This window comes from Euphorbia lathyris, chromosome 3, assembly GCF_963576675.1.
Source record: "Euphorbia lathyris chromosome 3, ddEupLath1.1, whole genome shotgun sequence".
NCBI classification, from domain to species: domain Eukaryota; kingdom Viridiplantae; phylum Streptophyta; class Magnoliopsida; order Malpighiales; family Euphorbiaceae; genus Euphorbia; species Euphorbia lathyris.
This window is the reverse complement of record NC_088912.1, coordinates 87,565,960-87,586,496: the sequence shown is the minus strand read 5'-3', so window position 1 is coordinate 87,586,496 and position 20,537 is coordinate 87,565,960. Positions and strand designations below refer to the sequence as shown.

General features: G+C 36.2%; 1 protein-coding gene across 1 annotated transcript; it reads right to left on the bottom strand.

Moving 5' to 3' along the window:
• Positions 1–329: 329 nt before the first annotated feature.
• LOC136221953 (GDSL esterase/lipase 1-like) lies at positions 330–3,146 on the bottom strand. The gene is made up of 5 exons (XM_066009431.1): positions 2,852–3,146; positions 2,651–2,772; positions 2,348–2,578; positions 1,545–1,791; positions 330–713 (listed from the first exon to the last, which is right to left on the bottom strand). The coding sequence occupies exons 1-5, from the start codon at positions 3,114–3,116 to the stop codon at positions 466–468; spliced, it is 1,113 nt and encodes a 370-aa protein (XP_065865503.1). The 5' UTR covers positions 3,117–3,146; the 3' UTR covers positions 330–465.
• Positions 3,147–20,537: the final 17,391 nt, after the last annotated feature.

The following is a 20,537-nucleotide window of genomic DNA, read 5'->3' as shown; positions in this document are numbered from 1 at the left end:
TGTTTTAACCATCTCATCTACCTTTAAACAATAAAATATTACTACATAGTTTCTATATAGACTAATATTGGGGGCCGAAACTACTCGTGACTATGATATTTCCGACGGCCGTAGGGGCCCGGGCCCCTCCGGGCACCCCCTGTATACGCCCATGTTTCCACCTAAACCAAAATAAACACCATCCTTAACTTTTTGTAGTTCAAATACAACTTCTGGTATATTTTGCTCATGTTGTAGCAAGTAGTTGTTTAAGATGATCATTACTCTATAAAATAATAAATATTGATTTATCGATAAATGAATAATTTATTCATTTATCGATAAATAAATAATCTCGTTTAACGAATATTTTTTTCCGGTCCCAAGGATATGCATTTATCGAGGTTTTACTGTATATACATAATTGATTATTCATTAAGAAAACCTAACCATATTCAGTCCTTAGGGAAAAACATACAATTATTATTATTTCATGAACATTTTTAACTCAACTTGGGAGAGATGTTGAAGATTGTAAGGCCTTATGAACCTCTTGTTCTTCCCACTCCATAGAAGTTGTGCGAGTTGATAATTAGCTTTCTGAGTAGGATGACCATCAAAAAATAAATACTTGTTTGGATCTTCACATAATTCATATACTCCTTTTCTCCCACAATTCCCCATTCCTCTGTATGGTCCAACTCCACAACATGCTGCCTTTACTTCCTTAAAACCTTCACCAAAAAAAACTTGTCTTAATATAAATACCAAAAACTCAATTTTGGGTTCATCAAGTTTACTCTTTTATGCTATTCAATCATTCAATATCAACCATGTTAAAATTTATGGTTAATTACATATAGATATCTTGTGGTTTCGTGATTTACAGACGAGTACTTGTGATATTTTCTTTTGTAAATATAACCTTGTGATTTGCAATATTTGCATTTGGGTTCATTTTGTCAAAATTTGGTTGATAACGACCTCGAAATGAAAATTTTCAAGAGTTAAATGATATTTTAAGCAACTTAAATTTTTCAAATTTTTAGGTTTGGGTCATTTAAGTGTTATTTTTTTATGAGAGAGAAAGTTAATGTTTAGAGAGAGAAAACTCCAAAAATGATGATTTTAAAAAATTAAAAATAGGGTTCCATAGTAAATATGATACTAAGCAACTTTAATTTTTGAAAATTTTCATTTTAAGGCTATCATCGGCCAGATTTGGCAAAGTAAAAAATATGTAAAATTTTGCAAACCACATAGTTGCGTTTGCAAACAAAAATACCAGAGGTAACCATCTGTAAATCCGTGTAACCACAGATATTTACTTATAATTAATCCTAAACTTTATTAGTTAAAATTGAAATATATGTAAAATTTTAAACCCAAAATTGTAAATTTTAAAATATGAATCTAGAATTATTATATTTTATATTAAGTGACATAAGTTAATTGGAGTTCGGTGTGCTTTGTTTTTATTCTAAATTTTCCCAAAAAATGACAACTTTAAGATAACCACTAAAAAAAAGTAACATCTATATATGTAAAAAAAACTACTTACTTACCATAAGTTGAAGGGTAATTGATTCTTTGAATCAATGAATCATACAAATTGAAATAAACATATTGAAAATCTTGCAGTTGATGCTCCAAACTTTGGAGGAGTATGTCAAGTTCATAGTTGTGCATTTTCACTAGACCCGAAACTTCGTTCATACAACCTCCGTGATTTTGAGCTCTCATATTTGGTAGACAACCCAATGGCGCTACATTTGCTATTACAAACTTCCTTCCACCATTTTTGTGTATTTCCTGAAAAAACCAAATACCGAAATTAACACCAAATTTTTAATTATTAGATATTTTTTACAATATACACTATAACTTGAACTCAAGATTTTCAGTTCATTTAATTTGAGACCAGGCGCAAAACTACAGCGATCACGGAGGGTCTGTAGACCCTGAAAATAACAAGAATTATATTTACCGGAGGAAATTCCGTCGCTAAATATATATATTTCGTCATGGTTATGTTCAGAATTTGTGACAAATTTGTTATAATTGACGACGAATATTTTTGTCACGGATATGTATTAAAAAAAGAATCACACACGAAGCCCTTGGGCTTTCCGCGTGTACAACACAGATTTATCCGATCATGTGTTTTTAATTCTACAATTAATGAGGTTTCCAGGACTAGAACCTTTGACCATTTGGTCTAAGAGGCTTTGATACCATGTTCTGTAACCGATTTACTAAAAACTCAGCTGATAGTTAAGCCACAATCATAAAACTCAGCTGATAGTTAAGCCACAATCATAGATCTTATATTAATCGCTAATAAATATGAAAAGGAACAAATTATTACTTGAAGAACAGCTGAGACGTTGTGTATGACCATCTTTACATAATCTTGCTTGGAATAAAAAGGAATAAAGCTTGAATTCGTCGAGAATCGTCGCGAATAATCATTGATTCCGATGCTGAATAAGAATATTGCATTGGATAATAATGTACTCGTTGCATTAGATCCCAGTCTCTGCTTTAGCTGCTTTCTTACCTTCTTGAAATAATTAACCTGGGTTTTCAAGTCTATTGTCTAAAAAAGACAAAAAAAAATTCACGTCAGACATATACGGCGTCGTTTCATGATAACGGTAAAAAAAATTACCTTTCCTGGAAAAGTTTCTAGGAGAGCACCAGCTCCACCAGATGCAAAGTTTACTCCATTTGTATAGTTACGATTTCCAGGACGAAGATACGGTTCGATTAACGGTAAATTCAGGTAGTCAGCTGTAAATAAATTTAACTTTCAGTTATAGAAAAAGGGGAATTAATCGAAATTGATATAGTTAGAGAGTAGTTTTATTACCGATGAAATCGGGAATTAATCGGCCGTCGGAGAACCTGCCGGTAGGAGGATGGAAGAAAGTTTCACCGTAGGGGAAGAAATTAGCCTTTCCAGCATTTTTGAGATAGTTATTATTGCCTGCATCGAAAAGTGAATCTCCGAATATGAATAATGCAACATGGTTATTGCTTGGCGAGCCAATTTTGATTTGGCTGCTTGTGAGTTTGATTAGTAGATTTAAGAGTAGAAATAAGAAATGAAGAGAAAGTTTGCTCAAATTCCCCATTATCTCACTTACATTCTAATCTTATTTTCGTGCAACAATATATATAGAGAGGTCAAGACCACAGAGCTAGGCTAGGTAGGACCAGTATTGGTTCCGTCCATTCAGATGATGTCATATCAATCCAATGTTGATGTGTCATTATCTGAATATAAGGACCAGTATTGATCTTGGTCCACAGTAGAATTTTTCAGAGTGTTGATGACTCAACATGAATTTTGAAATGGATTGGATTAAATATCTAAATAATATGATCATAATTAGATTGAACTATTGACATTTTTTTTTTGAGATGTTGTGCGGAATTAATGAAAGATAAATAAACAAACAATAGAAAACACAGATTTATATGGTTCAGCTAGTCTACGGGCAGAAGGAGAATAGTATTATTAGGAGGCGAAAATCAGATTACAAATTAGGTTTACATAATAAGGTATTTATAGTACCCGTGATATCTAATCTAAACCGACTTGGAACCCACGATGTCCCCACGATGTCGAATCCAACCACAAATCCGAAACACAATACTAATCCGAATATGATACAAGATATACTTGTCGTAATGTATTATACTGATTCAAGACATTACGACACGAGAGCTTGGAACGAATTATACTTGATAAAGATATTTGGACTGAGTGGAGATCGTCTCATCCATAGGCTAAACGCTAAGAAATCGATTCTTGTAATACCGTTTTAGATTCGATTCATGCTATTATTTTTGTTAGTCCTAAAGTGATACTTAGAATCTGTTTCATTTACTTGTTGTTTGTTTTTTGCTCTTGCATTTTACCGCTGGAAAAAACTGTTTTTCCAAAAAAACATGATTCAACACTTTCGTAAAAAAAACTACTTTTCAATATAAAATGTAAACATAATTATTCTATTCTTTTAAGGATTCTGTTAATTTTTTCAATTGAGACATTGGAATATTTTTGTAATATGGGGGAAACAATTAAGAGTAAGAAATGAGTTGGTTTTGTGAAATTTGGAGTATGTAAATCCATTGACGTAAGTAGGATTTGTAAGTGTTATTACATGTCATGCATGCAAAATAAGTAAATCAACAATAAAATTAAATATAAAATGTTCCAAAACCAGACAATTATGCTGATGTGTAATTATTTGGACTTATATTTGAAGATTCACACTTATCATGTTTTGCTTCTTTTGTCTATATTATATAGATTGCTTCACAAAGCTTTCACTGATAGTGATCTCTTAATTTCCATAAATTTAGACTTTTCTGTTTTATTAAAGAAAGAAATTTATAACGTTAGTAATTAGGAGTAATTTTATTTCAACATTTAAAATGGTGTAATTTTATTTTTAAAATTTGTACAAAGAGTAAATTTATTCCTAATATTGACAAGTTGAGTCAATTTAAGAAATAATTTATCAATCTGTCTACTCAGTCATGAATTGTGTCATTTACACTTCAGATATGCATCACTTTTATTACTAATTAGTAACATTTTAAGACTATATGAATAGACATTAATTTTTTTTAACAAAAAAAATTAGACTATTTTGTATGATTTGGACAAGAAAATACAAATATTTCGTCGAATTTAAAAACATTAATCTGTATTTTTTTTTTTGTAAAATCACAAAAAAAATGTGAAATCTTTTTTTACAACCTATTCATAGGTAACTTGTGCAAAATAAAGAAAAAAAATATTCGTCTTTTGTAATGGTGTCTGAAATTGATCCAACTAGCGAACGTTAAGAACAAATTTGCTCTTGTCTGCCAATGTTACGGGGTAAAATTGAATCATTTTACACGTTTTGGATAAAATTGCTTCTGACTATTAACGTTAAGGGTATTTTTTACATCATATCCCTATGTATATATATATGTGAGGAAATGTGAATCGGTGAGTTCTGAAGGTGCCTTGAATCTCCACCTTAAGATTCTAATAACTCTAAATCTAATGGCGAAGACCAAATTCTACATAATCATTAAAGTGCATATGATGAAGACTGATTAAATTGGATATTAAATTAACATATCTAAGTGTGAAATTTCTTGTTAAAAGATTGGAGAAACCTTAAGTTTTTGAAAAAAAAAAAAATTATGAACATTTTATTCAAATTTTATATGAACCTAATCGGTTAACTAACGTTGGAAATTACCAGAATAGGTTTAAAGTTTTTGGAGAAGTACCAATTTAGGCTCAACGTTCAAAATAGCACAAATATAGGCTTAACGTTTATAATATATCATCAATTTAGCCCTCACGTACAAAATAGCACCAATATAGGCTTAACGTTTACAAAATAATAAAAATTTAAGCTTAACGTTTACAAAATATATTCAATTTAAGCTAAACGTTACAATTAAATTAACCATATTATATTCATTTCCTATTAACTTTATATGTTATCTTTTTATTTAGTTATATTTTTTTATTTATTATAATACAATTAATTAGTATTTTTGCCCATTAAAACCTTATATTTGTTTTTCATCAACCATTCCATGACTCTTAAATTTAATAGTCATGGAATCATTGATGAAAAACAAATATAAGATCTTAATAGGCAAGAATACTAATTAATTATATTATAATAAATAAAAAAATATAACTAAATAAAAAGATAACATATAAAGTTAATAGGAAAAGAATATAATATGATTAATTTAATTATGACGTTTAGCTTAAATTGTATATATTTTGTAAACGTTAAGCTTAAATTCGTATTATTTTGTAAACGTTAAGTCTATATTGGTGCTATTTTATACGTGAGGCTTAAATTGATGTTATATTATAAACATTAAGCCTAAATTAATATTATGTTATAAACGTTAAGCCTATATTGGTGCTATTTTGAATATTAAGCCTAAATTGGTACTTCCCTAAGAATCTTAGACTTATCCCATTTTATAATAATTAATTTGATTAATTGATAAAAAAAAGTCATGTTTTTTTTTTTGAAGGCTAAAAAAAAGTCATGTTTTTAATAAATGATTCCTGAAGATTTATTACCTACTCTATCAAAAAGAAAAGATTTATTATCTACACTAATAAGGTAATGTTGGATAGGATATTAGCTTTGTGTAGGAATTGAATATTTCTCTCTTTTCTTCTTATTCTTCTTCTAAAATCTGTCTTGTATTTTGTGCTTGAGAGCCTGCATCAAAAACCATTTCCATAATAATAATAAAAAACTCAATACCTGCAGTTCTCTTGTCACATTTGCTCATTAAACTCATTTTATTTAATGGTCAATCTATCAGTCTTTGTATTCAACAAAATTTAATATTTATATCCCTTTATATGTGTATATATGGTATTGGTTAGCCCATTGGATTCATCTTATCTTATACATTTTATTAGTTTCTTCAATTCATTAAATATAAGACTCCGTGTTTTTAGATTTTTATGTGTATTTTAAAACAATGAATAAAGAGTTGATATGAGACCATAACAAATGTATTGAAATAGAAGATGTATCTACCATCCTATTCACAGGGCCGGTCCTGACAATTTAGGGGCCCCAAGCAAAACAAGTAGTAAGGGCCCCTTTAATATAAAATTTACTAATTGATTTTGTGTTAAGGTGCAAAAATACTTCTAACGTTTTGGATCATGAGCAATTTTACTTCTAATGTCTAAAATGTTGCAATTTTACCCCTAATATTGGAAGCCAAAAGCAATTTTACCCTTAACATTGATAAATTGGGTTAATTTGGTAAATATTTCATCAAACTGTCTTCTCGATCATGAATCTTGTCATCTACACTTCACACATGCGTCATTTTATTAGTAACAAATCACAAACATATATTAGGAGGTAAAAAGTGGTGAAGCTCTTAGCCTGTTGGTTGAGAGCTTACCTATGATCCTAGAGGTCATGGGTGTTGAAACACCTTTCCACAAGATTTTGATTTGACAAAATCATCCATGATTAAGAGGCAATTAAATTTAAATTCTTTGATTTAATTGTACTAATGTGTTTGTTCAATATTGAGTGCAAAAATATATATAAAGTTAGACAGGACAAAAGTCAGCATAAGCCAAGCTGAGTGGAACGGAACTCAGTATGAAAGAATAGAAGCTGAGTGGAGTAGAACCCAGTATCAGAAGTCTCCTTCAAAGTTGCCAGAACGAAGCTGACTAAATTAGAAGACTCCTTCAGAATTGTATAAACAGAACGGAGCTGACTAAGAAGGAACTCAGCATGGAAGTTGAACATTCGAAGATAACGAATGGAGCTGAGTGACAGTCAGGATAGCATGAAGGATCCGTTCACTAAAGGACAAAGTCTGCCAATCTTCTGCACCAATAATTGAAGCCTCGAAAATACACAGAAGACTAATTCCAAGAAACATGGGTCAATGGATTATTGGTAAAAGACAACTGCCACAAAAAGACAAGTCTGTAGGAAGAAGACAGGGCTGACACCTGAAGAAAACAGATGACAGGATTGGCCTGCAAAACTGAAGCTGACCAGAAGCTGTCTACTAAAAGAGCCGTTTTGGAATCAACGGACACACCAAATTCAAACGGTCTAATCTCCAGAATTCATCTATAAAATGGACAAGGATTTCACTTGGACATTTGCTGAATTACAAAGAAGAAAAATCCAAGAGAGAAATCTTCAAAGCACTCAAATACAAAGATCTTACACCAAATCTTCTATTCTTTGTGTAAATGCTAGATTGATTGTTGTGTAATCATCTGAAGTGTTCTTCTGTTGAGAAAGAACAAGTTTATCAATTGTAATATTGGGAGTATATGCTGAGTGCTTGGTTGTAAGCATTCAGTGGTAGAAAAATCTAAGTGCTGGGTTGTAGTACTTAGTAGGAGCTGAGTAGACGAATAGAGGACGTACTCTTGCATACTCACTGCCTTGTAAAGGGGTTTGTGCTCTACCTTGAAAGAGCTCAGTATTGGATTGAAAATCCCAGGAGGAACTGGGGACTGGACGCAGGCAGAGAGGCCGAACCAGGATAAGTTGTGCTGAGTAACTTCTAAACTCTTTCTCTCAATATATATATATATATATATATATATATATATACATATATATATATATGTGTGTGTGTGTGTGTGTGTGTGTGTGTGTGTGTGCATGTGTTGCTTGTGATATTTACTCATCATATAAATTGTTAAAACTGAAACTGAGTAAATCTGAGTGCTGAGTTGGAAGCTGACCTCTCAAGAGTCAATTCCCAACTCTCAAGTCAAGCAGTCTTAGTCAGCATAGAACTAAAACTGTCTGACTAATCAATCGGTCGTGCTGACCAACACGCTGAGTTAACAAACTCTTAAAATAACATTAAGTCAGCATAATTAAAAGCGAAAAAGTTACATTAGTTCCTATCCCCCCCTTGGAACTAATTACTAGGGACCAACAAGTGGTATCAGAGCCTAAGCTCACTACTCAAAGATCTAACAATCTTGAGCTGATCCCAAAAAATGGGTGAGAATAGCACTCGTTTCCTTCCCGGGAACCAAACAACACAGATACTCCCTGAGGGATTATCGATCACTAGACCTCCCCTATTCTTTGGGACAAATTATACATTCTAGAAGAATAGGATGAAGAACTTTATACAAGCCACAAACATGAGTGCATGGCTTGCAATTGTTCAAGGTCCACATGTGCCATACAAAACTGTTAACAATGAGAAAATTGTTAAAAGTGAAGCTGAGTGGACAGAGGATGACCTCAGAAAATTACAAAATAATGTTGCGGCTATAAATATGCTTCACTGTGCTCTAGATGCTGCAGAATACAATAAGATTTTAGGTTGTGAGTCAGCTCAGGAGATTTGGAAGAAGCTTGAAGTAACCTATGAAGGCACAAGCAAAGTTAAGGAGTCTAAAGTCAATCAGCATATGAGACTCTACGAGATGTTTGAGATGAATGAGAATGAAGACATCTCAGAAATGAACGCAAGGTTCACAAACATTATAAACGAGCTCAAAAGGCTTGGAAAGAACTTCACTGAAGAGGAACAGGTGAAGAAAATCCTGAGAAGTCTGCCTAAGAGCTGGCAAGCAAAGAAAACAGCTGTAGAAGAAGCTCAAGACTTGACTACCTACAAATATGATGAGTTGATCGGATCCCTGCTGACCCATGAAATTTCTATGAAAAACTTTGAAGCTAAAGAGAAAGAAAAGTCAGAAGACAAGAAACAAAAGTCACTTGTCATGAAAGCTGACTCGACTGAAGCTGAGTCTACTGATGATGAGGAAATGGCCATGTTCAATAGAAAGATGAAGAAGCTGTTCAGAAGAAATGACAGAAACGGCAAAAGGTCATTCAGAAGAAGTGACAAATACAAAGCTGAGTCGAGTGACAAATACAAGAAGGATAGCTCCAAGTCTGTCACATGTTTTGAGTGCCATCAAACTGGGCACATCAAGTCAAGCTGTCCCAACCTTAAGAAGGAGAAGAAGGGAAGCAAAAAGGCTATGGTAGCAACATGGAGCGATAGTGATGAGTCAACCTCATCTGAAGTTGATGCAAATGAAACAGCCAATATATGCTTCATGGCTGACGATGCTGACCATTCTCAATCTGAGCATAATGACCTCTCTGATGAAACTGACCAGGAAGTACACACTAATGAGGTAACACCCTTACTTTTGTTTAGAAATGAGATGGTAAATGCCCTGAGTGACTTATATAAGCTAACTAAAAAATGCAATAACAAAATAAAATCACTCAGCAGGCGATGTGACGAGATTGAAGAGGTCAAGCTGAGTGACCTCCGATATCTCCTCCAGGACAACTCAGATTTACATACCAACATGCAAATCTTGCATAAGTTTGTCACGGAGGTTCAATCTGAGTCAAAGAAACTTAGAAAGGATGTCACAACCTTGTAGAGTCAAGTGAAAGGCTCAAGTAGAAATAAACCCCATGCTGAGTACGCAAGTACTAGTCAGCATAAGCAATTCACTCAATGTGAGTGTTGTGGAAAAAGGGGGCACACAAAAGATGTGTGTTGGCATAACAAGAGGATTGTCCAATGTGACTTCTGCGGAAGAAAAGGGCATTCCACAAAAGTATGCTGGCATGCTCAACACAACAATGCTGACTATACTCAGTACAACCCTCAAAGGGTACCTTTTTGTGACTTCTGTGGTAAGCCTGGCCACACCATAAAAGTATGTCGTCACAAGTTGAAATATGACTTTGCACCTGTTTACACTAACAAGAAAGGACCCAAAAAGAATTGGGTACCTAAAAAACGAATAGTTTAAAATGCAGGTCAGCTTGACATGCGTGGAGAAATCAAAACTTTGGTACATAGACAGCGCATGCTCAAGGCACATGACAGATGATGAAACACAGTTCATCACACTAGAACTCAAACGAGGTGGAAGTGTAAGCTTTGGAGACAACAAGAAGGGTAAGATAGTTGGCTCAGGAACTATCGGAGGTAACCCTAAAATTGAGTCAGTCTCCTTAGTTAAAGGTCTCAAATATAATCTTCTAAGTGTAGCTCAACTTTGCAAGAGTGGAAGAAAGGTTATATTTGATGATACTAAGTGTCAAATACTCGAGGGAAAAACAAATGATTTGATTTTAACAGCCCCTCGTGTAGAAAATGTTTACATGTTGAGTTTGGAAAAACAATTTTCAAAAAGTATATTCTTAGTGTCTAAAGAGGACAACTCCTGGCTATGGCATAGGAGACTTGGGCATGTCAGCATGGACCTCCTAGCCAAATTAGCTAGAAAGCAACTACTTGAAAGATTACCCAAACTAAAATATGAAAAAGATCAACTATGTAATGCTTGTCAGCAAGGTAAACAAACCAAAAAGTCATTTCATAGCAAAAATATTGTCTCAACCAAAAGACCATTGGAATTACTACATTTGGATCTTTTCGGACCTATCCAGCCACTCAGCATGGGAGGTAAGAAATTTTCCTTAGTTATTGTAGATGATTTCTCTAGGTATACTTGGGTCATCTTGCTGAGTAGCAAAGATAAAACATTTGAGATGTTTACTACATTAGTCAAAAAGCTTGAAAATGACAAAGACCTAAGAGTAGCTCACATTAGAAGTGATAATTGTGGAGAATTCAAAAACCAAATGTTTGATGAATTCTGTGAAACTAATGGTATTGACCATAATTTCTCTGCCCCTAGAACTCCTCAACAGAATGGAGTTGTTGAAAGGAAGAATAGGACAATAGTAGAAATTGCTAGGACAATGCTGAGTGAAAATAGGCTTCCAAAGTATTTTTGGGGAGAAGCCGTCAATACAGCATGTTATATATTGAATAAGGTCTTGGTAAGACCTATATTAAAGAAAACTCCTTATGAACTTTGGAAAGGACGAAAGCCCAATATTGGATACTTTCGTGCCTTTGGGTGTAAATGTTTTATACTCAACACTAAGGATAATCTGGCAAAGTTTGATGCCAAAGCTGATGAAGCGATCTTTCTGGGGTACTCAACAAACAGTAAAGCATATAGAATTTATAATAAAAGGACTCAGGTAGTAGAAGAGTCAGTCCATGTAGATTTCGATGAAACTGACCCTGTAGGAAAAACAACTCAACACACAGAGGAAGAACCCAACTCAGCTTCTGCTGACCAGAATGGACATGCTGAGTCATCAGCACAAGAGCTGACCAAAGGTAAAAACGAAACAGAAATTACCTTTGCTGACCAATCTGTTCCTGCAGAGATTGTAGAAACACCTGCTCCAAATGACTCAACATTGCCTAAGGAAATAAAAATTCCAAGAGGACATTCAGAAAAGTCCATTCTTGATGCTGCTGACAACAAGCTGATGACAAGAGATCAGCTTAGGAAGTTCCTCAGCAACGTTGCCTTTGTATCATTACATGAACCGAAGAACTTTGCTGATGCTGAGCATGATGAATATTGGATCAATGCTATGCAAGAAGAGCTTGACCAATTCACAAGAAATGAGGTATGGGATTTAGTACCTAAGCCCAGGAATCAAAAGTCCATAGGGACTAAATGGGTTTTTAGAAACAAACTAGATGAGCATGGAAATGTTGTTAGGAACAAAGCTTGACTTGTAGCCCAAGGCTATAATCAGCAAGAGGGCATTGATTATGGTGAAACCTTTGCACCAGTTGCTAGATTAGAAGCTATACGTATATTGTGTGCATATGCCAGTTTCATGAACTTCAAATTGTATCAAATGGATGTTAAAAGTGCATTTCTTAATGGCTTTATAAACGAAGAGGTATATGTTAATCAACCTCCTGGTTTTGAAGACCCAAAATTCCCAAACCACGTTTATAAACTCAAGAAGGCCCTATATGGCCTGAAACAAGCTCCAAGAGCCTGGTATGAGAGGTTGACCAACTTCCTGCTGACCAGGAACTATGTCAGAGGAAAAGCTGACACAACCTTGTTCATTAAGAAAAAGGGCAAACATACCCTACTTGCACAAATCTATGTAGATGACATAATATTTGGTGCTACTGACGAATCCTTGTGTCAAAAGTTTAGCAAACAGATGTAGACTGAGTTCGAAATGTCCATGATGGGGGAACTCAGCTTCTTCCTTGGACTTCAGATCAAGCAAGGTAAGAACGACATCTTCATTAGTCAGTCCAAGTACACCAAGGAGATGTTAAAGAAGTTTGATATGGGAGACTGTAAGCCCATATCAACCCCTATGGGTACTGATACTGTCCTATGCAAAGATGAGAAAAGTAAGTCAATAGATAGTAAACTTTATCGAGGTATGATAGGCTCCTTACTTTATCTCACTGCTAGTAGACCTGATATACAGTACTCAGTATGTTATTGTGCAAGATATCAAGCTGACCCAAGGGAATCTCACTTAATTGTTGTAAAAATAATTTTTAGATATTTGCAGAGCTCAGTTGATGCAGGTTTGTGGTATCCAACTTCAAATGACTTCACACTCATAGGATACACTGATGCTGACTATGGACGGGATAAGCTAGAACGTAAGAGTACTTCAGGAGGATGTCGTTTCCTTGGAAGCTGTCTAGTATCCTGGTTCAGCAAGAAGCAGTCATCAGTTGCTCTATCTACAACTGAAGCTGAGTACGTTGCTGCTGGAAGCTGTGTAGCTCAAGTCCTATGGATAAAGCAATAGCTTGAGGATTATGGAGTAAGAACTGAGACAATAGAGATCAAATGTGACAACAAGAGTGCCATTGATCTATCCAAGAATCTTATCCAACACAGCAGGATGAAGCATGTCAGTATAAGACATCACTTCATCAGAGATCACGTACTAAAGGGTGAGATCAAGCTGACCTATGTGCCAACAAATGAACAGCTTGCAGATATCTTCACCAAGCCTTTGGCTCGTGAGCAATTTAACATACTAAGGGAAGCTATCGGTATGTCTAATCCTCTTCAATAATTCTAAATATTTGAATAAATGTTGAGTGATTGTCATGCTGACTGATATCAATCTAGTAAGTACTGCACATTGAGCTTAATAGTCTATGCTGAGTAGATACAAATGTTGAGTAAATATTCTGTGCTGAGTAGATAAACATATTGAGTAATCACCTTATGCTGAGTAGATGTACATGCTGAGTGATTAACGTATGTTGAGTTACTAAGAGATAGAAAATCCATCTACGTAGAATTAAATACTTAGTATCATAAACGATTCATATTCTGGCAAACTGAGTAAAATCCCACTTGTACCAATGAACAATGACACGTGTAACAAATCATACCTAGAAAAACGCAAGTAATAATGAATACCCATGCGCCGAACCTGTCATAAATGGCAGAATCCTTGTCGATTAAAATCCCAAGAAGAAAATGGCTAGTTCATTAATTAGGAATGATTCAAGACTCTATAAGTAGTGGAAGGATCCCCACTCATTACTCTCTACGCTTAAAATCTTCTGAAATCGAATCCTTCTCTCTCCCCAAACCTTAAAACCTTCATTTGTAACAATGGCTTCCAGCAAAAACGAAATCCCTAACTTCACCACTCAGCTTGGCCAAACCTCTGGCAAACCCACTCAAGCTGACCCCGCCGGCTCATCAAAGCCAGTAGAAAGGAACATGATCAAGGCCCATAAGAAGGTCAACAACTTAGAGGTTCTAAAATGCAGATGGTTCTCTCTAGGATTCATCACTTCTGAGAAACCGTTCTGTGACTGGATCGAGAAGAACAAATGGACTGGTCTCTTCTCACTCACCGGAAAAACATACCCTAGGCTGGTCAGAGAGTTCTATTCCAACATGTTTGTTGATGAAGAAGATGCTGACTATTTGAAGACCACGGTCAAAGGACAGAAAATCACCATAACCCCTGCCTATCTAGCTACTCTGCTAAACTTCCCAGACGAAGGAATGGAGTTTAGGACAACAAAAGAAAATGTACCAAAGGAAAAGCTTGACCAGATCAAGGGGTTCTGCAAACCCAAGAATCATAAAGGTGAAATACCCAGCACCTGTATGGGGCAAGAACAGAAGATGGCACACTACATATTGACCAACTTCATCTTCCCCAAACTCAACTCAGCCTCATCTGCCTCCAACTTTGAGCAGTGCTTCATATGGCACATGCTGACCTACACTCCTCTCAACCTTCCGGTATTTCTGGTTGGTGCGCTCCAGCGAGCAGGTAAGAAACTTCGGTTAGGTTCTTTAATCACTAAGATCCTCGAGGATAAACAGATCGAGACCGTAAATGAAACTGATACCTTAGGAAGTGAGATCACAGCAGCTCTGCTGGTTGGATTACTATACAATCAGCCGTTAAAAAGATTTGAAGAGGTTGAAGATGAAGAGGAAGAAGATGTTGATACTGAACAGGTTGAAGAACCTAAGTCAGCTGAGCCTGAGAAGAAGAAGAAGAAGAGAAAGGCCATTGAAACATGCTCAAAAGACATCAATTCTGTCCCAAAGAAAGTAAGACTAGTGTCTCAGGAAAAGAAAGCTAAAGCTGACCAGGCTAAGGAGAAAGTTGAGTCGGCAGAGAAAAGAAAGAGACCAGAAGAGCCTGAGGATGAAGAAGAGGAAACTCCGGAATCCCCTTTGATGAAAAAAAAGAAGGTTCATACCTTAAAGACAGTTGAAGCTATTCCCTTGGATTGGGTTGTACCTCCAAAAGGCCATGAAATTGACCTAGACCAAACTCATGCTGAGCCGGTCAAGGATGCTGAGCAAGAAACTCCTGTTGAGGAAGAAGTCAATACCGAGCAGGAACAACCTACTGATGTTGAGCAACATCAGGATGATGCTGAGCGGAGAATTGAGGAAGAAGAAAATGTTGCTGTTGAGGATCACATTGAGCAACATGAGAGTCCAACTGTGGAAGAAGAGACAGTTGATACTGATGAGGAGGTTATTCATGCTGACCCATCTCCTCCTAAAGAAACAAGGTTCAAGCGGCTCAAGAAGAAAGCCCATAAGACTCCAGCTCTTAACCTCCTTGCAGAATCTCCTCTTCAAGAACCATTTACTGACCTATCTGAGCTACAGTTCATGTACTTTGCAAACGATACTGAGTCTCCTTCAAAAGAAAAACAAGCCTCTGTTACTCAGGATGAGGAACAAGCCAAAACCTTTGAAAATCCAAATCCAACTGCTCAAGATGGAACAAATCCTGCTTCAACTTCACCCACTCAAGTTGAGCAGGTCAACCTGATTAACCAAACTCCACCTCCAACACAGCATATTGATAAATCAGCTCCTAAAGCCAATCTGCATCAAAGTCCTGTCACCAATCAAGATGATCAATCTGGCAAACAGCCAACTCCACCACCATCAAGCTCAATTCCAGCCTCTGCGATAAATGCTGCTCAATTCACATACTTGAATGCTACTGAGTCAGGACAACGAATCATTGCCTCTGCTCAGTCCTTGCTTCAAGATTTGAACCCTCCTCAAGCTGATGCTACTAGATCTTCTCATGCTGAGTCCTCCCAACTGTCTGGTATCACTCAGCTTCTCAATGAACTAAGAGGACTCAAGGATCTTGTAAGTGTTATGACCACCGTTCAAACTCAGCAACCTAGGCAAGACCAAATAGCAAAGCTGACTGAATTGGTACTCACAATGGTGAACCATCTGAACTCACTTGAAGGCAAAATCCAACAACTGTCGGAAGTTAATCCAGGGTATGCAACTTCCACTGAGCTTCAAGGCTATTTTGCTAAGTTAACTGCAGAACTGACCAAATCAAGCTCAACTGGCAATCCTGAGTATGCTACCTCTGCTGAGTTACAAGACTGCTTTGCTAAGCTAACTACTGAACTGACCAGTACGCGTGAATTAGTATCTTTTACCTCTCAGTGCACCATTGACCAACTGAGTGAAGCATTAAGTCTACTCAACGTCAACAAAGCACAGATGGATGTTGACCCAGTCTCCAATGGTCAACTCTTGAGCTTTTCCCAAGCAATTATGAAGGCAATGCGCCTCAACAATGCTCAGTGCATGTTTTATGACTCTTCCATGCTGAAAATGTACCACCAATCTTTTGCTCAGCTCACCAGCTCGCACACCTGGCTTAGCAAATCACATGAATGCCTACTCAGCATGATTAGCAGCTCTCTCCGGGTTCCTCGCCATGTCCAAGATGACAGTGTACCTGTAATTGATGGCTTGCGTAAAAGCACAAAGAGGCTCCAGCGTTACTCACATGTCCTCTCCACTGCAGCTAGAAACGAAACCTTCCTTTATATACCCGATGATGGCAAAACGGGGGAGAAAAGCCAAGACGGAACTCAGCTTGCAGGTAATGCCTCAGGAAGTAAAGATAAAGGCAAAGGAGTATATCGAGCTGACCATCAAGCTCAGGAAAAGAAGAAGAACTAGATATAGCTTAGTCAATGTTTAGAACTTAGCATAGAATCTTTCCTCATATGCTTTTGCTTAATCTATGACAAGTACCATTTTCTCAACCTGGATGATAAAATTGAACAAACAAATTAAGAAGTAAAACATACTCAGTATACATTAACACTAACATACTTATATAATAAACTGAGTAACAACATACTTCTAATATTTTTGAAAACTGACTTAAATCCAATTAGCTCAGATCTTGAAAAATCTAACATTAAACTAAGTCAGTATACACAAATGTCTTAAGGTTAATTCAATAAAATCTTGGATGGTTTATAATTAAGTTAAGACAATATGTGCAACCCTTACGGGGGAGTTATTTCAAAAATAAATCAATCATGGGGTAACTTATAACTGAGTTCCATAATTATGTATTTTGCCAACATCAAAATGGGGGAGTTTGTTGAAACACCTTTCCACAAGATTTTGATTTGACAAAATCATCCATGATTAAGAGGCAATTAAATTTAAATGCTTTGATTTAATTGTACTAATATGTTTGTTCAATATTGAGTGCAAAAATATATATATATATATATAAAGTTAGACAGGACAAAAGTCATCATAAGCCAAGCTGAGTGGAACGAAACTCAGCATGAAAGAATAGAAGCTGAGTGGAGTAGAACTCAGTATCAGAAGTCTCCTTCAAAGTTGCCAAAACGAAGCTGACTAAATTAGAAGACTCCTTCAGAATTGTATAAACAGAACGGAGCTGACTAAGAAGGAACTCAGCATGGAAGTTGAACATTCGAAGATAACGAATGGAGCTGAGTGACAGTCAGGATAGCATGAAGGATCCGTTCACTAAAGGACAAAGTCTGCCAATCTTCTGCACCAATAATTGAAGCCTCGAAAATACACAGAAGACTAATTCCAAGAAACATGGGTCAATGGATTATTGGTAAAAGACAACTGCCACAAAAAGACAAGTCTGTAGGAAGAAGACAAGGCTGACACCTGAAGAAAACAGATGACAGGATTGGCCTGCAAAACTGAAGCTGACCAGAAGCTGTCTACTAAAAGAGCCGTTTTGGAATCAACAGACACACCAAATTCAAACGGTCTAATCTCCAAAATTCATCTATAAAATGGACAAGGATTTCACTTGGACATTTGCTGAATTACAAAGAAGAAAAATCCAAGAGAGAAATCTTCAAAGCACTCAAATACAAAGATCTTACACCAAATCTTCTATTCTTTGTGTAAATGCTAGATTGATTGTTGTGTAATAATCTAAAGTGTTCTTTGTTGGTCCCTGGTAATTAGTTCTAAGGGGGGGGGGGGGGTTAGGAACTAATATAACTTTTTCGCTTTTTAATTAAGCTGACTGGAAGTTATTTTGAGAGTTTATTAACTCAGCTTTTGGTCAGCTTGGTGAGATATGTTTGAAGACAGCTTTAGTCAGATGTTGACTAAAGTTGTTTTCTTGTGAGTTGAGAATTGACACTCTTGGAGGTCAGCTTCTAACTCAGCACCACTTATTTACTCAAGATCAGCTTAGGCAATTTATATGCTGAGTAAATATAGCAAACAACACATACAATATAAGAGAGAGTTCAGAGATTACTCAGTATCACTTATCCTGGTTCGGCCTATCTGCCTACGTCCAGTCCCCAGAGTCCTCCGGGCTTTTTGAATCCAATACTGAGCTCTTTAACGGTAGAGCACAAACCAATTACAAGGCAGTTGAATATGCAAGAGTACCTTCCTCTATTCGTCTACTCAACTCCTACTAAGTGCTACAACCCAGCACCTAGATTTCTCTACCACTGAATGCTTACAACCAAGCACTCAGCTTAACACTCTCAATATTCCTATTGATCACAGACTTGTTCTTTTTATGCTAAAGAACACTTTAGATGATTATACAGCAATCAATCTAGCATTTACACAGAGAATAGAAAAGTGGGCGTAAGATCTTTTTATATTTGAGTGCTTTCAATATTTTCTCTCTTTGTATTTTTCTCTTGATGCTTCAGTGATGATCCAAGGTTCTTCATTGTCCTTTTATAGAAGGAAATTGCAGATTTGGATCCTTTGAATTTTTGTTACCGTTAACACCAAAACGGCTCTTTTGGGGAACAATTTCTGGTCAGCTTCAGACTGCTCCGCCATTCCCTTTCTCTGTTTTCTTCAGGCGTCAGGTTTGTCTTCTTGCGTCTGGCTTGTCTTTTTATGCCAGTTGTCTTTTACCAATAATCCAACGTCCCATGTTTCTTGGAATTAGTCTTTTGTGTGTCTTCGAGGTTCCAATTATTGGTGCAGAATATTGGTAGACTTTGTCCTTTAGTGAACGGATCCTTCATGCTGTCCTGACTGTCATTCAGCTTTCTTCGTAATCTTCGGATGTTCAACTTCTAAGCTGAGTGCATTCTTGGTCAGCTCCGTTCTGTTTATACGCTGCTGAAGAGGTCTTTTGCTTTAGTCAGCTTCATTCTGGCATCTTGGACTAAAACTTCTGATACTGAGTTCTACTTCATTCGGCTTCCATTCTTTCATGCTGAGTTCCGTTCCACTCAGCTTTGCTTCCGTTCTACTCAGCTTTGCTTATGCTGACTTCTGTCCTGTCTTACTTTATATATATATATTCTTGCACTCAATATTAAACAAACACATTAGTACAATTAAATCAAATCATTTAAATTTAATTGACTCTTAATCATGGATGATTTTGTCAAATCAAAATCTTGTGGAAAGGTGTTTCAACAAACTCCCCTATTTTGATGTTGGCAAAATACATAATTACGGAACTCAGTTATAAGTTACCCCATGATTGATATTTTTAAAATGACTCCCCCGTAAGGGTTGCACATATTGTCTTAACTTAATTCTAAACCTTCCAAGATCTAATCAATTTAGACTTAAGACATTTGTGTATACTGACTTAGTTTTAGATTTGAGCTAGTTTGGATTTTAGTCAGTTTTTCAAAGCATATTAGAAGTATGTTGTCTCTCAGTTTATTGCATAAGATGTTTTGGTGTTAATGCATACTGAGTGTTCTTTACTTCTTAATTTGTTTGTTCAATTTTTATTAGCCAGGTCAGGAAGAAAATTAATACTTATCATATATTGACCTTTCAAATTCAAAACACATATATTCAAAGACAGGATATAAAGCTAAGTCCTAGATATTGACTAAGCTAGTTCTTCTTCTTTTTCTTTAAGTTGACCTGAGCCTGATGGTCAGGTTGGTATACTCCCTTCCCTTTATCTTTGCTCCCAGACGCACCAACTGCAGGCTGAGTTCCCTCTTGAATGTTCTCCCCCGTTTTGCCATCATCGGGTTTGTAGAGAAAAGTTTCATTGCGAGCGGCAGTGGAGAGGTAGTGAGAATAGCGCTGAAGCCGCTTAGTGCTTTCACCTAAACCATCAATTACAGGAACACTATCATCCTGGACATGCCGAGGAACCCTGAGGGAGCTGCTGATCATGCTAAGGAGGCATTCATGGGATTTGCTGAGCCAGGTGAGCGAAGCGGTGATCTGACCAAACGATTGATGGTACAGCTTGAGCAAGGCAGAATCATAGAACATGCGCTGAGCATTGTTGATGCGCATTGCCTTCATGATGGCTTGTGAGAAGCTCATGAGTTCACTGTTGGAGACTGGATCAACA

Coding starts and splice junctions, on each gene's coding strand:
- LOC136221953 (XM_066009431.1), bottom strand. CDS start 3,116: ATGGGGAATTTGAGCAAACTTTCTCTTCATTTCTTATTTCTACTCTTA. Junction 2,773..2,851: donor ATTAATTCCCGATTTCATCG/GTAATAAAACTA, acceptor ATTTATTTACAG/CTGACTACCTGAATTTACCG. Junction 2,579..2,650: donor TAGAAACTTTTCCAGGAAAG/GTAATTTTTTTT, acceptor TGTCTTTTTTAG/ACAATAGACTTGAAAACCCA.